Source organism: Xyrauchen texanus, chromosome 28, assembly GCF_025860055.1.
Source record: "Xyrauchen texanus isolate HMW12.3.18 chromosome 28, RBS_HiC_50CHRs, whole genome shotgun sequence".
NCBI lineage: Eukaryota > Metazoa > Chordata > Actinopteri > Cypriniformes > Catostomidae > Xyrauchen > Xyrauchen texanus.
The window spans coordinates 39336280-39357659 of NC_068303.1; the positions used below are offsets into that span (position 1 = coordinate 39336280).

A 21380-nucleotide genomic window follows, 5' to 3' on the forward strand; every position below is an offset into this window, starting at 1 on the left:
TTCTGAGGTCTTGGCTTATTTCTTTAGATTTTCTCATGATGAGAAAAGAGGCACTGAGTTTGAAGGTAGGCCTTAAAATATCACAAGTACTCCTCCAATTCAGTACACATCCTATCAGAAGCTAATTGGCTAAATGCTTGCCATCATTTTCTGGAATTTTCTGAATTTTCCAATTAAATGTGAAACAATCTGTCTGTAAACAATTGTTGGAAAAATTACTTGTGTCATACACAAAGTAGAACACTGGTCTTGCTGTCTCACATGAGGTATTTACAAGGGCAGTGAGTTTTGCTACTGGTTTTTGACAAAAGTTGTTGCAAAACTAAGGCGTGAAGATTTAAGTTGCAGTGCCAGATTTTTAGATGTTGTAAGTGCCGATTTGTGATTGTACTGTGAAAATTAAAGTACAAAATGTAATGTGTAATACAAGTTTGTGTCTGTAATTGTATTTATGTGAATGTAATTTTACACATTTCTGAATAGTTTGCAATTGTGAATTCAAGACACAAGCTTTGAATTATTGTCTGAGTACAGATTGCAACATTCAACTTCAAATATTTATTGTACAAGTTCTCAAATCCAATAATGCAAGCTCTCAAGTTTTGCTACTGATTTACCTTCATACTGTCAGCTCGCGAATCACACAGAGTTTAAACTTTGCCTCAGCTCGGATAATCCACTCCGTTTAAAATCTTGGTCCTGATACAGCCGCCAACACCAGTTATTTTTCAGTGTAGAAGCACACGCATACTAATTTGGCCACACGAGAAATGTAGCGCATTCTGGTAGGAGCGGAAAGTGAGTGGCCATATCGGAGCTGAGCGCGGTCTCGTGAAATACGCTCCTGCTCTGCTCACATGCTCTGCTAGACACCGGCTTGTCTATTAGGCTTTGATCTCACAGGCAGAAAATATCTAATTGTTTTAGCCAGGCTGACTAAAATCCGTTTAGGTTTTTGTAGTCTGAACAGGACAAAAACAACACAAATGAATTTTTCAAGCTCATTAAAATCAGATTTTTCTTAATGTTTCTCAGTCTGAACAGTCAGATTGGATTTCATGTGTTTTTTTCCCCATCATTTGTTGTGTGCGACTGGTTATTTTGTCAGGTGTTGCGATGAGAAGACATGTACTGCATTCCAAATGGCATAAACGTTGCCTTTACAGGATCATTACAAGATAATTTTCAATAAAAAATAATGTAAAAAGTGAGTTCAGCATGACCGTTTTATTAAACCTTTCAGCCCTCCGACAGTGGAAGGTGAAGTATGAGGGATTCTCTTCTGATTGGAATGTACCCATATGTATGTTACAGGGTGCTTGAGCATTTTGAGCGCTTTAATACAGGAAAGGGGTCCTCTTCAAAAGTCTCGCTGTCCGACCCTTTACACTTTAAAATGGGCTACAAAGCCTTCAATAGGAGATGTTTCGCTACCCGCTAAAACAATAGGCTTGTCCCATTTGGGATGAATAAGGGGACATCTGGCAAAAATGGGACAGTTGTAATCCCTAGCTGCAATAAACATTGCATATGCTACGTCTTCTGTTTTTAAGCCATTTTCTGTGAAGAATGTGTAAATATTTGGATGCCCTCATGAAAAACATCCATTGATAACACTCATGCATGGTGAACAAATGCAAATTTTCAACATTACATGACAACTAATGTGGATGTGCTAGCAAAAGCGACTGCAGTCTGAACAGCAAAAAATCAGATCTGTCCACATATGGTTATGCAGTTTGAACTGTTAGTCTAAATTTTTTTTAGACTTTTTCCTACAGTGTGAACAAAGCCTTAGGTTACACTTAAAGTCCGACATTTTGATACAAATCTGCATTTTGTCCCATTTAGGCGCATATCCATAGTGCAGGCCCTCTTTGAGTACACGCGCGTGCGTGTAAAGCACACACACACACACACACACACACACACACACACACACACACACACACACACACACACACACACACACACACACACACACACCACACACCCACACACCCACAAGCCACCTGTCAGTTAAACGGCACACGACTACAGAGGCGAGGAAATAAAAAAGACTTGCATACTTTTCCTTGTTCGATGAACAAATGTCTATTTTGATTTAAAAATTTGGATTGAAAATATACTTTAATTCTGGAACTTCCACAAAAAGAATACAAATCTAAATAACACAAAAAAAAAAATTTCGAGACCGACCAGTGGTTGTCATGCGATCGATGTGATGAGCACTCCTGGTCTCAATGTAGATCATAGGTTCAAAATCGAAAACTACTCTAATTGATATTGAGGATATCAGATGAATTTTTCTCCCAGATGAATGTCAAGAATGTTTTATCGCCCAGCCCTACTATTGAATCCAGAATTATGGATACCGCACCATATGTCGGAGCACTGACCTCAAGAGGGCTGGTACTGGGAGAGTTTCACAGATCCCCTTGCTGAACACCAGCAACATTTCTATGGAAAAGGGGTTTCAGAGAGGTTTCAAAGGAATATATCTCCTTCAGGTTCATGGAGAGCAAGAACAGGTGTTGAGTAACCCAACACTGCTGCCATACAATGCCAAAATGCAGTAACTAGGCCAACACTGAAACTGAGAAAAATGGCTTCAATGTTTTTTGATTGTCCAACTAAATGTACATTATAAAATAGTATGTTTTCTCTAAATCTGAGCATAGTGAATCCTACCCTTGGTCAGCAGTGACAGTCAGTCCAGGCTATGGTTGTGTTCTCGGAGAGGTTGTCGTGTTGACTGACAGCTAAAACCTTGGCATGTTTCCTATACCACCATGTTACAGGCCTGTATGTAGCAGGTGATGGTCTAGATTCCACACTACACCCTCTTCATACTGTGCTAAAGTTTCTCAGAACTGACACAGTCCAGCTTGCTTCAATATCATCCTCATTTCCAGACCTGAAGACCCTCTTCATGTTGTAATACAGTCCTACTTGTCATTTTTATTTTCAGCAGTAAGCCATTAATCAGAATATGGTCTGTGGAAAGAGCTTTATCCACACAAAGCATCTCAAACAATCCAAAAATTACTGTTAATGTCAATGTGAAATCAAAATGGAGCCCATTTAAGTGGTGGCGGCTTAGTGGGCTAAAGCTCATAACTATTAATCAGAAGGTCGCTGGTTCGATCCCCACAGCCACCAACATTGGTTGCTCTGGGGGATTGTCCCTGTAATAAGGGCACTGTAAGTCTCTTTGGATAAAAGAAAATGCTTAAATGTAAATGTAACAACTTTCTCTGCCTCTAAAACAACTAAAACGCCTTGTTGATGTGGTCACTTCGAACCTTGAGGCGAATAGGCTACAACAGCAAAAGACAATGTCGGGCACTTTATTAGGTTCATAGTGGTCCTAATAAAGTTCTCAGTGTGTAATATAATTAGGATCTATGACTTGTTTACGATTTTTGGCATTTTGTTGTTACACAATTCACTAATGTGTGCATTAAGCAACTGTGTGAAGAGGCTTAGACCATGTCCACTTTAATACATTTTAGTTTGAAAGCGCATCTTTTTCTCTCTAAATGTTGGCCTTCCGTCCACACTGAGATGGCATTTTTGTCAGCAAAAACTGAGCTTTTTGAAAATGCTCTCCCAAGTGGATACATTTGAAAATGCCATCTTCACGTTGTAGTGTGGACTGCGGAAATGGATATATCGGAAAATGTTTGTTATTTGTTGTCATGTGATCCATTCAACCCAAAACAATCAAGATGGCTGCCCATGTTTTAGTGGTGCTGTTGTGCCTGATATTCATTTTGATAGCATTTTTAAAGGTAAATGTTACTTTGTACAACCTTCACATTGCATTCCATCAATGGCAACAGAACGTTTACTCACAATTGGTGTTTGGCAACAGAACAAGTGTACAATTACATTTCAGCCGTACATGCAACAGCGTTTTTTTTTTTTTTTTTTTTGCATGCGCATTAAGGGGATATAAGCATTTTCATACATTTCATTGACGACGAACAACTTTTGGAAAACATTTAAAAGCGGCAGTTTGGACAGCGTTTCGAAAACGAAAACAGTGTTTTCAAATGTGTCCGGATTGATGTAGATGTTGCCTTAATGTTTGAAGGTTAAACTGTGGTATTGTGACAAACTTTTATGTATACATATGTAATTCATGAATATTTCTAAAACAAACAAGCATATTCATCTGAATAACAGCATGTCTGAAAGTGTAAATTTGCAAATTCTTAGAATTGCCAACAATTCAAGCAAGTTCTCCTTCAGTAGAATTGCAGTGTATGTATGATTTTGTTCATGCTGCAATTAAAAAAAAAAAAAAAAGACTGGCCCAGAATCTAGGCACAATCAGCCAATCACAATCTGTGAATCCTGACTTGTCACATCTGCTGCCAGAGCTCAGTGCTTTTATAATATTTCAATATTTATATTACCAGTCCCCAAAGCAAAACTTCACTGTTAAGAACAAAAGTCTAATGATTAAAGTCTAATTTGTTAGTCAGACAACATTTATGTTATTCCAGTGTGATCTTTAAGTCAAGTCAAACTTTATTTATAGAGAACATTTAAAAACAACAGGAGTTGAACCAAAGTGCTGTTCAATCTAGAGGAAAAGTACATTACATAGTACATTATTGAATAGAAATAGCCAGAAAAGGCATTATCAGTTGAGGAAGAACTCGGTGAATCAGCAATCCTTCAGAGGAATGTTTTTGTTACTGCAAGTGTTGAAATGATGTGGTTAAAAGTAACACGAAGGGCAGGGCCTGAATTTCACTGCAGCATTATGGGTTTGCAAACAATTATAATCATGCCTGCATATTCTACTTTCATAATGCAGGAAATTCTTGTTAATGTGCTTTAGCAGACTGTTAGGGGTATGTTCATATTAGTTGATTTATTAATGTTTCCCTTTCCTTCTTTTTGAACTCATTAGAAGGCCTCAGTAGAAGGTACACACAGTCTGTGATTTCTACGGAAAGCTCCATGGATTTGAAAGCTTTTCGTCCACAAAGTTCCACACATCTCAGTATAATTGTTCACTCAAAAATGAAAATTCTGTCATTTAAATGTAATGTCTTCCCTCCGTGGAACACAAAAGGAGCAGAAAATGAGTACAGAAAATGGTTTGCCGATTACATTTGGGCCTACATAGTAGTCGCTGTTTTTAGCTTATTTTTTATTTTTCAATCTTTTTCAAGGTGTTTATTTCTACTACATCAGAATCTGCCCCACATGTTTTCATTTCATGCTTTTCCTGTATTTTAATGGTTTGTTCACACAAATGTATTTGCTCTCTCTCTCTCTCTCTCTCTCTCTCTCTCTCTCTCTGATGTAGAAGATGCTGAGTTAGTGTGAGTGTGTGCTGTGGTCGAGTCCGTTTTGTTGTGGCAGTAGACGAATGGCACAGGGAAACCAGCAGATTGATAACCAGGTTCTGTACCACCTGCGCCAGAAGTTTCCAGAAGTTCCAGAGGACGTGGTGTCTCAGTGTGTCCTAGAGGTGAGTCGGACATACTCTACCCTACCTGTGTGTCTGGAAATGGTCCTGTGTGGGAATTTTATAATGACTTTAAAGGGGTTTAAAGTGTGAAATGTTTTTTCGATATACTTTCTCCTTTCCTGGTTTAAGACCGAGACAACTATTAGAAAGCCATTTGTACGTTTTTCATCTTTTTGGTGCTCTACAAAAATGCTGTTTGTTCGAGCAACCAGACACCGCAACATTGACTCAACCAGTGACGTGAGTTTGAGCAATACTATCTGTTATTTATTTTTTTTCGTTCAAAGGCAGTTGTGGGGGAGTATTCAGGAAAGGAAATAAGAAAAATTTCACTCTGTTTGTTTTGGTGACGCTTGTGGTGCAGAAATTACACACTTCAGTTTTTAAGGTATTTTTAAAGGCACAAGTAATTTTCTTGCAACAATCTGTTGATCTGAAATAAACACTCGAAAGCTTGAGAAACAGTGCAAACGCAATAGCAAGTGTTTTCTGCAGGTTATCTGATGTGAAGCATGTTTTACAATTCCTGGTGTCTACTCTCCAACATCCACTTCAGAACTTGAATAACTTGAGAAACAATGAAAGTTAAAGTGTTCACAGGTTGGACAGTACAGATTCACTGGGTTTTTACCAGCATGTCTGTTTGCATGAGATTATAACCAATCGTTATTTTAACCGGATGTTTTATAGAAGGTAAAATAGCCTACGCTTTAATCTTTATCTGCCCAGGAACGTGCAGTCCGTCAAAAGTCCATAACCTATTCGCATGGGATTTAATTTAGGGAGACACCCTAAAAATAATTCACTACATTACCCTACATCCCCATATAAAACTAACATCCAGCATCTATGATCCTCAAAGGAACAGTAGAACATTAAGTAGGTTAAAAGTGTCAATCTTCGTTACCCTTTACGTGAACTTCCATGGACATTTCTGGAAACATCAGCCAACAGATGAGTTACGATAATTGGAAAATTTAATTTACAAAATCAGTATTTAGGTTGTTTTTCTAAAACGTAATTTTCTGAATGTGTATTGCATTTTTTAAAAGGGAAAATAACAGAAGTCATACATGAAAAATCAATGGGTGCAGACCTCTAGCTCACATTATCAGGTTCTTTTAGCCATTCGAAATCAGTGTTTGTTCATAGAACGAGAGTCGTCTGCCTTCTACTGATCATGTATCTCATGTGCCACCTGACGGTGTGCGATACAATGTGAAATTGCAGGATGTTTTTTTTTTCATCCTCAAAAGTACTCATTTTATTAAACCTGGAACCTCGTAGATGTGCGAATGCTTGTTCCTTGTGTGAAAGGCTCCATAGGAATCAATTGTTTCTATTCAAAATCGGCAAGAAATCGTGTTATGAGCATTATGACGGTTAGTTCTAAGGATCACTCCCCATTTATTACAAAGTTTTATGTTGACTTTAAAGACTTTTTTTTTTTAAACAAAACTGGTTATTTTTTAGAAGTAGATTTATGATGTATTGAGAAATAATATAAGTACCATTCTACATTGATCCTGACATAAAGATATGATTTATCATTATAATTTTTCTCTCATATTTGATACTGACAGATTGCTTTCTCAATTTCTTTCATCTTTTCCTTTCTCAGAATAAGAACGATTTGGCTGCATGTTGCAATTACCTGGCCAAGGTGAGTCCTGGTTTCTTGTATAGTGAAGGCAGCCAAAGTTTGACGGACCTTCGCAATCACATGACCCAGCTGAACCTCGGCGTCTCTCAGAATACCCATGGTGCTGTTCAGCGAGATGTAGTAAGGATGAATGGCAGCAGGACTGTCACCCCAAGTGTGAGCGATGGGCCTTTAAACGCTCCGTCTCCCACCTCTGACTTCTATAAGCCTGAAGCGCAGTCTGTGCCCGCACACACACCCACAAGCCTCAGCACATTTGGTGCCATGGAGTCCGCTCGCAAGCCACAGCCTCCTCAGCACCTTGGCCTGTACCAGATTGGGGGCAAAGGTCATGGGCCACATCCAACCCCACGCTTCAACCCTATCACAGTGACACTTGCACCTAACACCGGTCGAAATACACCTACCTCCCTCCACATTCATGGAGGGCCTCAATCGGGTCTGAACAGTCCAAATTCTATCTACATTCGCCCGTATGTGACCCAGCCGGGCTCTACACGACAGGTACAAGGCAGAGCACAGTACAGTCCCACCTCACAGCCTGCTCAGCAGATATATCAGATCACCCATCCTGCAGGCTCCCAGAGTTCTTGGAGTGGAACCCAACATCAAACTTCACATGTATACATGCCAATCAGTTCACCCACAAACACCCAGGCCCCCTCCATACCCTCGGCAGTGGTGTCACAGGCCTCCTCTTCATCACCCTTGCCCTCCTCATCCTCCTCATCTACTCCCAGTCCAGTCTCATCCTCCTTTAGCCAGTACAACATCCAGAACATCTCAACAGGGCCAAAGAAGAATCAGATTGAGATAAAGTTGGAGTCTCCTCAGAGAGGAGCCGGAGGTTCGGGCACAGCCACCGCTACACTCCTGCGCTCCAGCTCCGTCCCGCGACCTGCCCCCACATCTTCATCCTGTCCATCTTCATCTTCGCTGGCTACCAACACCGGATCCTCAACTCCGATCTCAATTGGAGGTCCGGGACTCAGCCGCAGCCAGCCCACGGTTTATATATCTGCATCTCCACCCACTGCTGCTACAACTCCATCAGATGAATGTGCCATCATCCCTAACACCCCTCGTTCACAGCCCAAGTTCTACATTTCTGCCAACACATCAAATGATGATGGAGGGGGACGAAACCCGGCCACTGTTTACTTCTCGGCCAATTCATCACTTCAGGGTTCTTCTCGAGGTTTGGGAAGCCAGGTAAGTCGGGTTGTCATAAGTTGAACTAAAATGTACATGCTAAAAATTTAAATGATGTAATGATACCAGTCTTTCTGAATCAATTCCATATGCGCACGCTGTCTGACATGCGGCTGTTTTTGAACATGCATATTTGAGTATTAACAGTGCTCGCACCTCACAGTAAATGTGGTAATGTGGTTTCACATTATAAGTCAAATGTGCTTCATTGTCAACTTGAAGTATTGTGTCTTAATTGAAAAACACTTGAAGGAAACATGCTATTCTTTTATTCTAATGTGTTCATTTTTACATAAATGTTTAACTTTAAAATGAATTACTGTGTTCAATAACATATTGGCTACTTTGCTGTGGTATTCAAATTTATTTTGAGAGTCAAGAAATTTCACTGGTATTGGGATAGTCTACTCAAATCTTGTTATCGAAACAACCCTACAGGTGAGCATGGGCCCCGCCTACATCCACCACCACCCGCCCAAATCTCGCCCCTCTGTGGGGGCTGGAGGCACAGCTTCGTCACCTCGTGTGGTGGTAACACAGCCCAACACCAAATACACCTTTAAAATCACTGTCTCCCCCAATAAACCCCCGGCTGTGTCTCCTGGAGTGGTATCTCCAACGTTTGAGCCCACTAACCTACTCAGTCTACCTGGCGATCACCATTACTCAGAGCCAGAGCCTCTGTACCATTCTGACCCGCTTTCACCTCACGTGGACAAAAGCTCAGAGCCACGCAGACTGAGCATGGGTGCTGAAGATGCTGCTTACACACAAGGTATGTGAATCAGTTGGAGGGCTGGAGAAAAGCTTAGTGTTTGAGTCGAGTGTGTCTGCATGTTTTGCAAGTTTTAAAGTTGACATCAGAATTTACTTATGTAATTCAAATCCAAATAATGTCTTATTTGGCATGATTTACCTTGATGCATGTTATTCTAAAGAGTAAAATGGTATTTCCGTAGTCTTTCATCAAAATGCAGTTACTATTCTACTGATGAAACAAGGGCTGCATCGGCAGGGAAAATAATATTCAAACTCAATATTTAAACTCAATTGTGTAGCCTACATTTAATATCTGATTTAATTGAATAATGTGTTTTTTCACATTTTATACTCATAGATTTCCATTTTTTGCTTATGGGAAGAATCAGATGTTTTTCTGTTCTAATTGTCAGCATTTCACAGATGTTGTACATAGAGCATGTACAACTTGAATTGGACCCATTGAACCTTTTAAATGTGTTGTCAGTGCTGTTTCACATTTTCTTTCACAAAGGATTTTTTATTTATTTTGTAAAATTGTGCAATTTTGCGTTATACTTTTATAAGATTCCTCTGTACCAGTCTGGACTGTTCTCATTATACACATCTACAGACTAAGCTGATTTTCAATATTTTCTCCTTTCTGCTGAAAAGTTTTTATTGTACTTTTACTTTAGGCCAATATACAGCCTAACAAGAACCTGTTATAGACTCCGAGTCCTCCTGCTTTATTTAAATAGTTTAAAGTTCTACTAAAAACGTAACGTGTGATTTATACTAAATGCTTTATGTTGTACACAAACACACTGAAACACGTCCAGTTCGCTGGGGCCCTATATGAGAAACAGTCTGCCTGTAAGGCACACTATATGTTTTATATGTTTGTTGTAAAACTTTTTCTACATGGCGCTGCCAAGAACATTTTTATTTGATACTGGTATATGCCTGATTTGGGATTTGCGTTTGTCGTGTTGATTACGCGCAGATTTTTTCCGAACTGTGAGCACAGACTTACTCATGAACATTACTCTTACACAGACTAATCTGTGTGTAACTTCCGGCTGGTGTGTTTTAAGAATGGGAATGAATGTTGAGCTGTGTGTGACATGTAATGAGCAGTTGCATTGCTGTGTTGCCTTATATGGATTTTTGCCCTGATGAAACAAAACTCATTAACAGTTGTCCATTTACACTTCATGTTCTGCTAGGTGGGTTTCCATTTTAAGGAAAGCATGATGAATTATCATTTATGTCACTATATTTGAATCCAGTTGGTATACTTTACCTTTTTAAACCCCCTTTTTATATTTTATCTGACTACTACAACTCTTAAAACCCCAAAACAGATTCTGATCCAAGTATGTGAGTGGAGTGGCAACAATTTCACCTCTGCTCAAAACATTCTATAAACACTCCACTCCAGATTGTCCATTTCTCACTCCATGGCAATATTTGTGCCTAACTACTCCAATTTATTTCAATATGGTTTTAAATATCACAAATATCTGTGCAGAATATGTATTAAATGAAAAATCAGCCACAGTATTAATACCACAGTTCTTGAATTTCATGTGTAGGAAGCAGGAAAAATGGGCAAGCGTAAGGATCTGAGCGACTTTGACAAAGGCCAAATTGTGATGCCTATACAATTGGGTCAGATTATCTCCAAAACTGCTTGTTTTGTGGGGTGTTCCCAGTATGCAGTGGTTAGTACGTACCAAAAGTGGTCCAAGGAAGGACAACCGCTTTACCGGCGACAGGGTCATGTGGGCTCAAGGCACATTGATGTGCGTGGGGAGTGAAGGATAGCCCGTCTGGTCCGATCCTACAGAAGTGCTACTGTAGCACAAATTGCTGAAAAACATAATGCTGACCATGATAGAAAGGTGTCCAAACACACAGTGCATCGCAGCTTGCTGCTTATGAGGCTGCATAGCCGTAGACAGGTCAGAGTGCCCATGCTGAACCCTGTCCACTGCCGAATGTGCCTACATAAGGCACGTGAGTATCAGAACTGGACCATTGAGCAATGGAAAAAGTGTGGTCTGGTCCGATGAATCATCGTGGACACGTGTGTGTGCGTCATTTACCTGGGGAAGAGATGGCAGCAGGATGACCTATGGGAAGAAGGCAGGCCGGCAGAGGTAGTGTGATGCTCTGGGCAATGTTCTGCTGGAAAACCTTGGGTCCTGGCATTCATGTGTATGTTACTTTGACACATACCACCTTCCTAAAGATTGTTGCTGACCATGTACACCCCTTCAGGGCAATGTTATTCCCTGATGGCAGTGGCCTCTTTCAGCAGGATAATGCACCCTGCCACACTGAAAAAATTGTTCAGCAATGGTTTGAGGAACATGACAAAGAGTTCAAGGGGTTAACTTGACCTTTAAATTTCTCAGATCTCAATCCGATTGAGCATCTGTGGGATGTGCTGGACCAACATGTCCGATTCATGGAGGCTCCACCTCGCAACTTACAGGATTTGAAGGATCTACTGCTAACGTCTTGATGCCAGATACCACAGCACACCTTCAGAGGTCTAGTGGAGTCCATGCCTCAACGGGTTAGAGTTGTTTTGGTGGCATGAGGGGGACCTACACAATATTAGGCAGGTGGTTTTAATGTTGTGGCTGATCGGTGTAAATATACAATACTATGAGAAAAGCTTTATTATTTACATTCAACAGTATTATTTACTTTCGGTCTTGAACTAACGTTAGCGCAAATCTATATAACATTTTATAAATTGGCTTGCATGTCTGGAACATTACCAAATCCATAATATTAAATAAATTACCAAATAAAATAAATTTTATATATATATACATGTATTACCAAAATGAAAAACATTAACCCTCCTATTGCATTCAGGTTTTTACCAGGGATAGGTAGATAATAATTTTTATACCACATTGTTTTTAGTACAGGATCCAAACTTTGGGACTTTGTTAAGACTATCAAAATAAACAATACATTTATTTCAGATTTTTTTTTTAATAAAATTGTTACATCTTTTGCGTTCGTGGGTCAATTTTGCCCCGGGCATCAATTTTAGATTGAATATGTAGATTTTGTTCATCTATGAATTTGATTTATTTCTTATAAGCGTTTTACTTAAATTTTGCCTCTTTCCCATACTCTCTCACATACTTTTCTGTCTCTCACTGGGATTGCATCTTGTTTACAAACATGCGCGCGCGCACACACACACACACACACACACACACACATTCCTGTAAAAATCAGACATGACAGATGTAATAAACATAACTAATAAACTAAACCAAAGGTACTACTGTCTAAATAGGGCTCGAAACAGGATTTTCTATTTTATTCAGGTTATTTTTGCAGCCATCTGATACTGAACCAGCTTGCGGCAGTTCATACGAGTAAATAGAATTGATTTAGCTTAAAATCATAGAAGAGAAGTATTAGTTGTTTACTTGAGTTGTTTTAGCTGAAAATAAAAATACTTTGGTTTCATACATTTTGACCAAGTTGTATTGTGCAGTTATGAGTAATAGGAAATTAATTCTCACATTAGATGTCAATTTAAATAGTATATTATGTTATATTTAGATGAAATTTCACAGAAATGTTGATTAAAAAAAGATGCCTTCACTTGTATCGCTCTGGTTTTGCTGTAGTTTATGTATATTTTGAAATGTCAAAGAATGTCTCAGTTTATTATTTCTAGAACAATTGCATATTATTTAACTTTTACATTTGTCATTTAACATGCCGGAAATATCAATATTTTTACATGTATGAACATTTAAGGACTCATTAATGACTTGCATTATAGTTTTAGATGAAAACCATTGGGTTATGAATGATTTATAAGCTTGAATTCCACCGGGTCAGAATTGACCCATGAATGCAATAGTTGTATGCAGATTCTGAAAGCAACAGGAGGGTTAAATTAGATCAAATAAATGAATTAACAAACAAATGTTTTTATTTAATATATAAATTAACCTAATGCTACAATTCTGTGAATGAATAAAAAAGGTTCTCTCTCCCTTAGTGATATCAGAGATTCCATCTTTCATGCCAGTAGTGTAACACTGCTTAAAACATGGTGAATTCTAAATCACAAACATCCTATCGTTCATTTATATCCCACTCAGTATGAACCGATACAGTGTCATTAGCCTGGTATGTGTATTTATCCCACTAATGGAGTACATTATGAAATGTCCAGGACCAGCAAAACTCAATGTTTACTTTTTGAAACAACCCTCAACATTTATATATGTTCTGGCATCACTAGATCATTAAACATTACTGAAACTGTTAATGGTGTGCGTGGTGTGTGTGTGTGTGTGTGTGTGTGTGTGCGTGTTTTATGAGTAATGCCCCCGATTAGTGTGTAGAGTGTAAATATATACATTTTTGTTTTCAGCACTGTGAAAGTCAACAAAACAAAATTGGCTCTACTGACTCTATTATTGCAAAGAACATTCCTGGCTGTTAAAACAGTAAAGTGCATTAAATAAAAAATAAAAACTGTTTTATTCTGTTCATATTTTAAGTCAAATGTACAACGAGGGGGGAAATGCTTCAATAGGCAGTTCTGTGTTAACATGGTGTTACTCTTGCCCTTGGGCCACAGTATATACTACCATAGACACAAATATACCACAGTGTTTTTCATTAATTACAGCTGTATGTAGGGTAGAATCATTCCCAGATAGCAGTGGTATTCGGCTGAACTCTGTGGTAAAGCGGATCATGATCCCTGGTCAGGGGCTGTTCAAACAGACGGAACACAACAGAAAGGACCAGAACGCGAGGATCTCGACCCGCACATTTCCAACTTGAACTCCTGTACAGGCAAAACCATTGCTTAATGTGAGAAATGCTGATAAGAGAGCAAGACACAATGGCCAAAGACCTCACCTACTGTAAGGGGTTGTTCACACCAAACGCTTTTGCAGCCATACAGTTTACCATTTTTTTCTATGTAAACACGCAAGACGAACGTCTTTTTGTTTTTCAGTATCATGGAGGAGTACTGTTGTTTAGATGCTGTGTCAAGTTAAAAAGAACTTTAAACCGTGTCTCGAGACACCTGGTTTCTGTTGAAGTGTATTTTGTTGCGCTTCATCTAGCCTTTTTTTACTGCAGGAATGCGATCGGTCTGAAGTTATTGCCAGTGCTTGTCACACATCCAAAATTGGAACGTGCAGCTTTAGCATTCGAATGTGCGCATTTGTCTTAACTCGACGATTATTCAAAACATTTTATTTGACAGCTGTAGTTGAGATGGAATCAGCAGATCGTGTGAAAGTTGGAAGCTCGTTCCACCACAGTGGAACAGAGAAAGTGAACAATCGTGAAATAGACTTTGAGCCTCTTTGTGATGGACCACCAGGTGCCGCTCGTTCATAGGTCACAGAGAGTGAGTCGGAGCATATAGACCATGAGAAGTGAATTGAAGTAAGACATGCTCTGGTCTTATTGTGCATGATTCTTAGATGCATGTTGTTCTAAAGAAAAACAAATGTTTTTGTAATCTTTCATTAAAATGTAATAGCTTGCTTCGCCTCTGAAACAACTTACCTTTTCAGCTGACATCACGAAGGCTGGGGCCAGCTATTGGATATTGTAAACCAATTGCCAAATAGTTATATAGGCATTGTTTAGGCCGCTGTTGGAAGGAATGCAGCATTTCTAAAATTAGCCTTTCTAATAAGTAGTCTCAAAGTCTACAAGAATCTGCTGGATCTGGATGTATCTAATAAAGGTCTGCTTGTATTCACAGCTCTGTTAGTGCATCAGCGTGCACGTATGGAACGGTTGTGGCATGAATTAGAGCTGAAGAAGAGAAAGCTAGAGAAGCTGAAAGAGGAAGTCAACGAGATGGAGAATGACCTCACGAGGAGACGACTACAACGCTCTAACTCAGTCTGTCAGATACCATCTGTAAGTTTATGTATCTTTCTCCATGACTGGTGTGAATATTTGCTCTGACAATGATTCGATTATGATTATTAACAAAAACGATGTATCTAGAAATCTGCTATGGCTGATAGCAGGGAGTCTTGGGCCTGCATCTGTTCCTTTTGGTTTTCATTATAGAGGGAGTTGGGAAGTTCACATGGGGAAAGTCTTGAACATGAACTGGCTTTAATTGTATTTTGGAAATGAATGTACATTGTGTGGAGCAGAAAGAACTTAGGATATCTTAAGCCCTGTACACTTTTACAGCTACTTTATTGCTTGATGTCGCTAGTCTCTCACATTCGTGCTTCTTTCGCTCTAACGTTATTGGTGGACTTAATGTTTGGCCATATCTTTAAAAAATGTGATCGCGTATGAGATATATTGCTGGTAAAAATAAGATCATTCAGATTTGACAAGGAATCAGTTCTATTGTCCCTAAAATGTTTTTATATAAACTATAGCATTGCTCAGTGCATCATATCATTAACAAGATGAACGATCTATCAATATATGAATCAAACTCACTCAGACTGCCAACAATTTATTTTCCATACATCATTTTATATTATATCCTTTATGTGGTTACAGACTAATCATATGGATCAGTGAAATCGCTCACAGAAACTTCTCCCCTGTCTTGCCTACACTCGACTTATCTCAAAGGAGACGGGCGATGTGAGCTCTAGTGAACACCGTCTTCACTCATATTGGTTGTCGTTGCCCCTCATTTGCATAAAGTTAAATTTATGTTTGTTGTGTTGCTCGCCACGCCCACATCTAGTCGCCAGAGATCGCTGTCATTCGTGTCACCAGAGGTCGCCTGCTCTCAATGAAAATTAATGTGATCAGGTCGCTTTGTTGCAGGAAGTCTGCATGTGTGTATGTGGCTTTATAGGAATTAGGTCTTAGTTGTTTTTTACATTTCCCTCCTTGGGTCGTAAGGTTGAATTAAATTGTTTATTAGGATATCTCATTTGTGCAGGTTGATTTTGCTGTGTAGAAACAAATAGAATGACGTTTTAATTTGACATCACCCAATTGATTTAGTCTAACTTCGTGCCAAGAAAACATTAGGACTGTGACAAGATGGGGAAATGTATGTTTTCTGAGAGAAAGTTCTCTAGAAGAAAAGGACTTTGAGTTATGGTTAACTAAGGCAATGAATGTAAAGCTTATTGTGCGATCTGTAAAAGGTCTTCAAAATGGCATGAATGGGGAATGAATTCATTAAGATCACACATGCAGTCGGCGAGTGACAAATCCTTTGCCAAGTGGTTTCTGTCTATGGCACATTTCAGTGCTAGGTTAACCATCATGCTTAGCCCAAGTGATATTACTAACACTACCATGGTGGCCGATGTCTCCAGATCTGCTTAAAAGCCCAGCAACGTCAAAGCAGCATTCAGCCCGACTGCTTTATTCCGGACTAAAGTTAACTGAGGGTTTTTTTTTTAATTAGTCCTCCAGTAGGTAAAGTTGTTGTTTGATTGCTCTCAGAATAAGTCTGTTCCCCTCATCTCAAAATTCTGCATGTACAGTTTGTTAGGTTGTAGGTAAGAGGCATTGAGATGCTGAAGCTTATGTAATGGTTTTTATATTAATACTAGGGCTGCAACTAACAATTATTTTGCTAATCGATTAATCTCCTATTATTTCTTTGGTTAATCGGATAAAAAAAATAAGTTTTATTTACTTTATTTTATGTCTTGTTTTTAAATAGAAATGATAAAGGGTGTAAGGATTTGGTTCGATTTACATTCCATCTATTTCATTACATTCATGATTCTATACACTCACAAAACTTAAATATTGAACATAGCCTGAATCATGAAAAGTTAAGTTTGAATTTATTATTATTACTTTCAGTACATATGCAAAACAGGTCCTTTCATTACTTGTAAAATATTATAGAACAAAAAGTACTGTTCATTAAAGAGTAAAATGTTCCATCTGGGATTGAGTGGGACAAGAAACAACAATCACTCTTTTAGTGCACCTGACTTTTTGTGCAGCAACCGCGACACATTAAACTGTATGCTTAATATGATCTTCTTTGAAGTGTTTATTAAGTTTTCTCGTGCGCTGGAAAACTTGGTTTGTGTACTTCAACTTGTCTCCGTTGATTTTCAAATGAGTTTCATAATGCAACATATTGCAACAAATGACATCACTGATGGAGCTTCTCCATGCTCATGGCATATATCCAAATAATCAATAATGAAATTCGTTATCAATAATAATCGCAGCCCTAATTAATACATTATGAATATTAATAACTACAAGTTATTATACAAATCTTAAAATGGGTCACAGTATCACAGAAAAGGAGATGACAGTGTTTCACTAGATTTGTAATGCGGAACATTATAAACGGTCAAATACTCACCGCACTTTCTGTGGTCTGCAAAATAAAAGTTCCAGGTAAAGGTAGAGTAATTACGACAGAAATAATATTACTATTGAACAAAACAAGTATTATCCTCATTATAATATTAATAATTCAGTATTTTATTCTAATAAAATTCAAATGGGCTCCCAAAAAGTGCTTGAACTTGTAGTTTTAGTGCACCCTGTTCGTTCACAAAAATTATTTTTTGTAAATATTAAGGTATGAAGGTCAGTATTGCTTTTTATTACTGTATTGTTGTACTTGGTGCATCTAAATATAAATTACTTAACTTTTTCTCTCAACACGCAGTGAAAGGCTGAATGCTTCCCCACAATAATTTGCACATGGAGTAAAAGAGTGATCTTGGGATTTATGAATTGATATCGAGACAAATCAAGATTGCGCTGCATCAGAAAATAGATATCTTTACCCAGTCCTAATCGTCAATAGGTATTGATGCAAAGTAATATGTCAATGTTATGTACACCTTATACTCTTGTTTTTCAGATTGAGGAGATGCAGCAGTTGAGGTGTAAGAATAGGTTACTGCAGATTGATATTGATTGTTTAACCAAAGAGATCGACCTCCTTCAAACACAAGGTGAGCCATGCTAGTCTTTCCCTTTCTATTCTGTCCACACTCAAAAAAAAAAATCTGCACTCCCTTTACCTCAAATTGTTGTCTTTTTATTTCTAACATATCAGGGTTCAAAGATATTTCAGCCTTGTGGTCTTCCTCAGTCTATCACTGTCACTTCTTCAGTGTCTCTGTTCGCACTGTTATTCCAAGGAATGTTTCATGTGTTTTCTGCACCCAAACCTGCTTTGGATCACCTTTTATTTAGGAAATTTTCTGTAAACATTTGTAACGTTTAAGAATTGTATATAAAGCCATTGAAGAATGTATGTGTTCAGATTTGTTATGCTAGCATTTTATAAATATTTAAAACACACAATTGTGTCTGTTTTTGAAGACAAACAGCTTAATAACATACCCTTATAAAATATGTTATCTACACAAGAGTGGATTGGAGCAACAGTAATTTCCCCTCGCTATTCAATGCATTCAACTCCATTCTGCGTTTTCTAATTAATCGATACTTGTTGTTTAATAATTAGGTATGTCATAAAATATTGATATATATTGATTGTTGATCAGCATATTGATTTATCGATATATTTTTGAGGCATCAATATTTTTAAATGATCCAACATTTAAATTAGAAGCCCAATTTGTATGCTTTCCAATTGTCTTATTTGGCCTCCATTTAACAGTCTGGTGTAATAGCATTAGAAGACCACAAGAGGGCGATATAACATGTATCCCACACACATACACAGGACAAGCTGAAGTGGCACAAAAGATAGTCCAAATTTTATAAGGGTTTTTTTTACTTCAAGAATGAGCAAAGTGGGGTTGAATTTAAGGTTAGTGAAACTGGTAAAACTGCACAAACTGAACGATTAGAAAAGGCGACGTTTATTATGCAGTTTCTCTGTATGTACAGTAGCATTTAATAGGTCTTTTATTCAAGCTTTCAAACTACAAAACAACATATTTGTAACAAAATAAGCTCTGTGAATAATACATTTTCAGAATAGATCATCTAGTGATAAATAATCTTTGTCCTTTGATAATGATCTGGGTCTAATTTAATGGAAAACTAAAATAGTTTAGCTCCGTGGCACTTCAGAATGTTGATGCTGAGTGTCGGTGGTGTGTTTGTACATTTTGTAAAAAATAATAAGTTTTAGACGGTACCATGTCATCCGGTGTGCGACCCCCTTTAATTTACCCTGCCACTCACACTTTACCAATGTTGTGTTGACAAATATGTCTGAAGAGACAAAGACTATTGTGCAACGAGCAGCCCTTTTTATACAGTTGAAGTCAGAAGTTTACATACACTTAACCTGAAGTCATTAAAACTCATTTTTTAACCACTCCATAGATTTCATATTAGCAAGTTGTTTAGGACATCTACTTTGTGCATGACACAAGTCATTTTGTGACAGATTGTTTCACTTTTAATTTACTATATTACAATTCCAGTGGGTCAGAAGTTTACAGACACTAAGTTACCTGTGCCTTTAAGCAGCTTGGAAAATTCCCAAAAATTACATCATGCCTTTAGGCAATTAGCCAATTAGCTTCTGATAGGCCAATTGGCTCATTGAATTCAATTGGAGGTGTACCTGTGGATGTATTTGAAGGCCTACCTTCAAACTCAGTGCCTTCTTTGCTTAACATCATTGGAAAATCAAAAGAAATCAGCCTGAACCTCAGGAAAAACAATTGTGGACCTCCACAAGTCTGGTTCATCCTTTGGAACAAATTCCAAATGCCTGAAGGTACCACGTTCATCTGTACAAACAATATTACACAAGTATAAATGTCATGGGATCACGCAGCCATCATAACGCTCAGGAAGGAGATGCTTCTGTCTCCTAGAGATGAACATAGTTTGGTACGAAACAAATGCAAATCAATCCTAGAACAACAGCAAAGGACCTTGTGAAGATGCTGGAGGAAGCAGATAGACAAGTATCTATATCCACAGTAAAACTAGTCCTATATCGACATAACATGAAAGATTGCTCAGCAAGGAAGAATCCATTGCTCCAAATCTGCCATTAAAAAAGCCAGATTACTGTTTGCAAGTGCACATGGGGACAAAGATCTTACTTTTTGGAGAAATGTCCTCTGGTCTGATGAAACAAAAATGTAACTGTTTGGGTTAGGCTTGCAAGCCACTGAACACCATCCCAGCCGTGAAGCATGGGGGAGGCAGCATCATGTTGTGGGGGTGCTTTGCTGCTGGAGGGACTGGTGCATTTCACAAAATAGATGGCATCATGAGGAAGGAAAATTATGTGGATATATTGAAGCAACATCTCCAGACTCAGCCAGGAAGTTAAAGCTCTGTTGCAAATGGGTCTTCCAAATGGACAATGACCCCAAGCATACCTCCAAAGTTGTGGCAAAATGGTTTAAGAACAACAAAGTCAAGGTATTGAAGTGGCCATCACAAAGCCCATACCTCAATCTGATAGAAAATTTGTGGGCAGAACTGAAAAAGCGTGTGCGAGCAAGGAAGCCTACAAATCTGACTCAGTTACACCAGTTCTGTCTGGAGGAATGGACCAGAATTCCAGCAACTTATTGTGAGAAGCTTGTGGAAGGCTACCCAAAATGTTTGACCCAAGTTAAACAATTTTAAGGCAACGCTACCAAATACTAACAAAGTGTATGTAAACTTCTGACTTCTGAATGTGTTGAAAGAAATAAAAGCTGAAATAAATCATTCTCTCTGTTATTAGTCTGACATTTCACATTCTTAAAATAGTGATCCTAACTGACCTAAGACAGGGAATGTATTCTATGATTAAATGTCAGGAATTGTGAAAAATATTTATTTGGCTATGGTGTATGTAAACTTCTGAAAAAATCCCGATATATATCGATAATCATCTGGAAAATCTTCTGATTATTGATGCATGAAAAAGTCATCGATCTCAAGCCTATTAATAATGATAATAATTATTCAGTATTATATTGCAGAAGTTTTTTACAGCAGTGTGAACACCCTTAAAGAGCTCCCTTTTCTCTTTAAATTGGCAGCAGAGCAAGGGCAAAACTTGACTTAATTTGTGGTCAGAAGTAGTGGTCGACCGATATGGGGTTTTAAATGTCCTCTGCCGATATCCAGAGAGCAGGAGACCTATATATCACACAATTTAATAAATAAAGTAAATAAACATAAAATTGCTAAAAATAAAAAAAAGAACAACTCTTATTTAGCACTATATTTACTCAATTTCACACAAAACAAACAAAAAATAATAATAAAAAAATATATATATTGTATTTTAAATGGTAGATAGCAGTTTCTTCTGATTTCTTTTTAGTC

The 21380-nt window shown here is 38.1% G+C and overlaps 1 protein-coding gene across 4 annotated transcripts in view; it reads left to right on the forward strand.

Annotated features, from left to right (window-relative positions):
- The window catches only part of tab2 (TGF-beta activated kinase 1 (MAP3K7) binding protein 2), a 76300-nt gene that overhangs the window by 45767 nt on the left and 9153 nt on the right, over positions 1-21380 (forward strand). For 3 of the 4 annotated variants that reach the window (XM_052095877.1, XM_052095880.1, XM_052095881.1), the window contains exons 2-6: positions 5330-5494; positions 7116-8369; positions 8808-9144; positions 14899-15059; positions 17977-18070. In XM_052095877.1, coding sequence (XP_051951837.1) covers positions 5393-5494; positions 7116-8369; positions 8808-9144; positions 14899-15059; positions 17977-18070 — 1948 coding nt within the window. In that variant the 5' untranslated portion in view covers positions 5330-5392. The remainder of the gene's footprint in view (positions 1-5329; positions 5495-7115; positions 8370-8807; positions 9145-14898; positions 15060-17976; positions 18071-21380) is intronic. The other variant, XM_052095878.1, reaches the window with a different exon arrangement.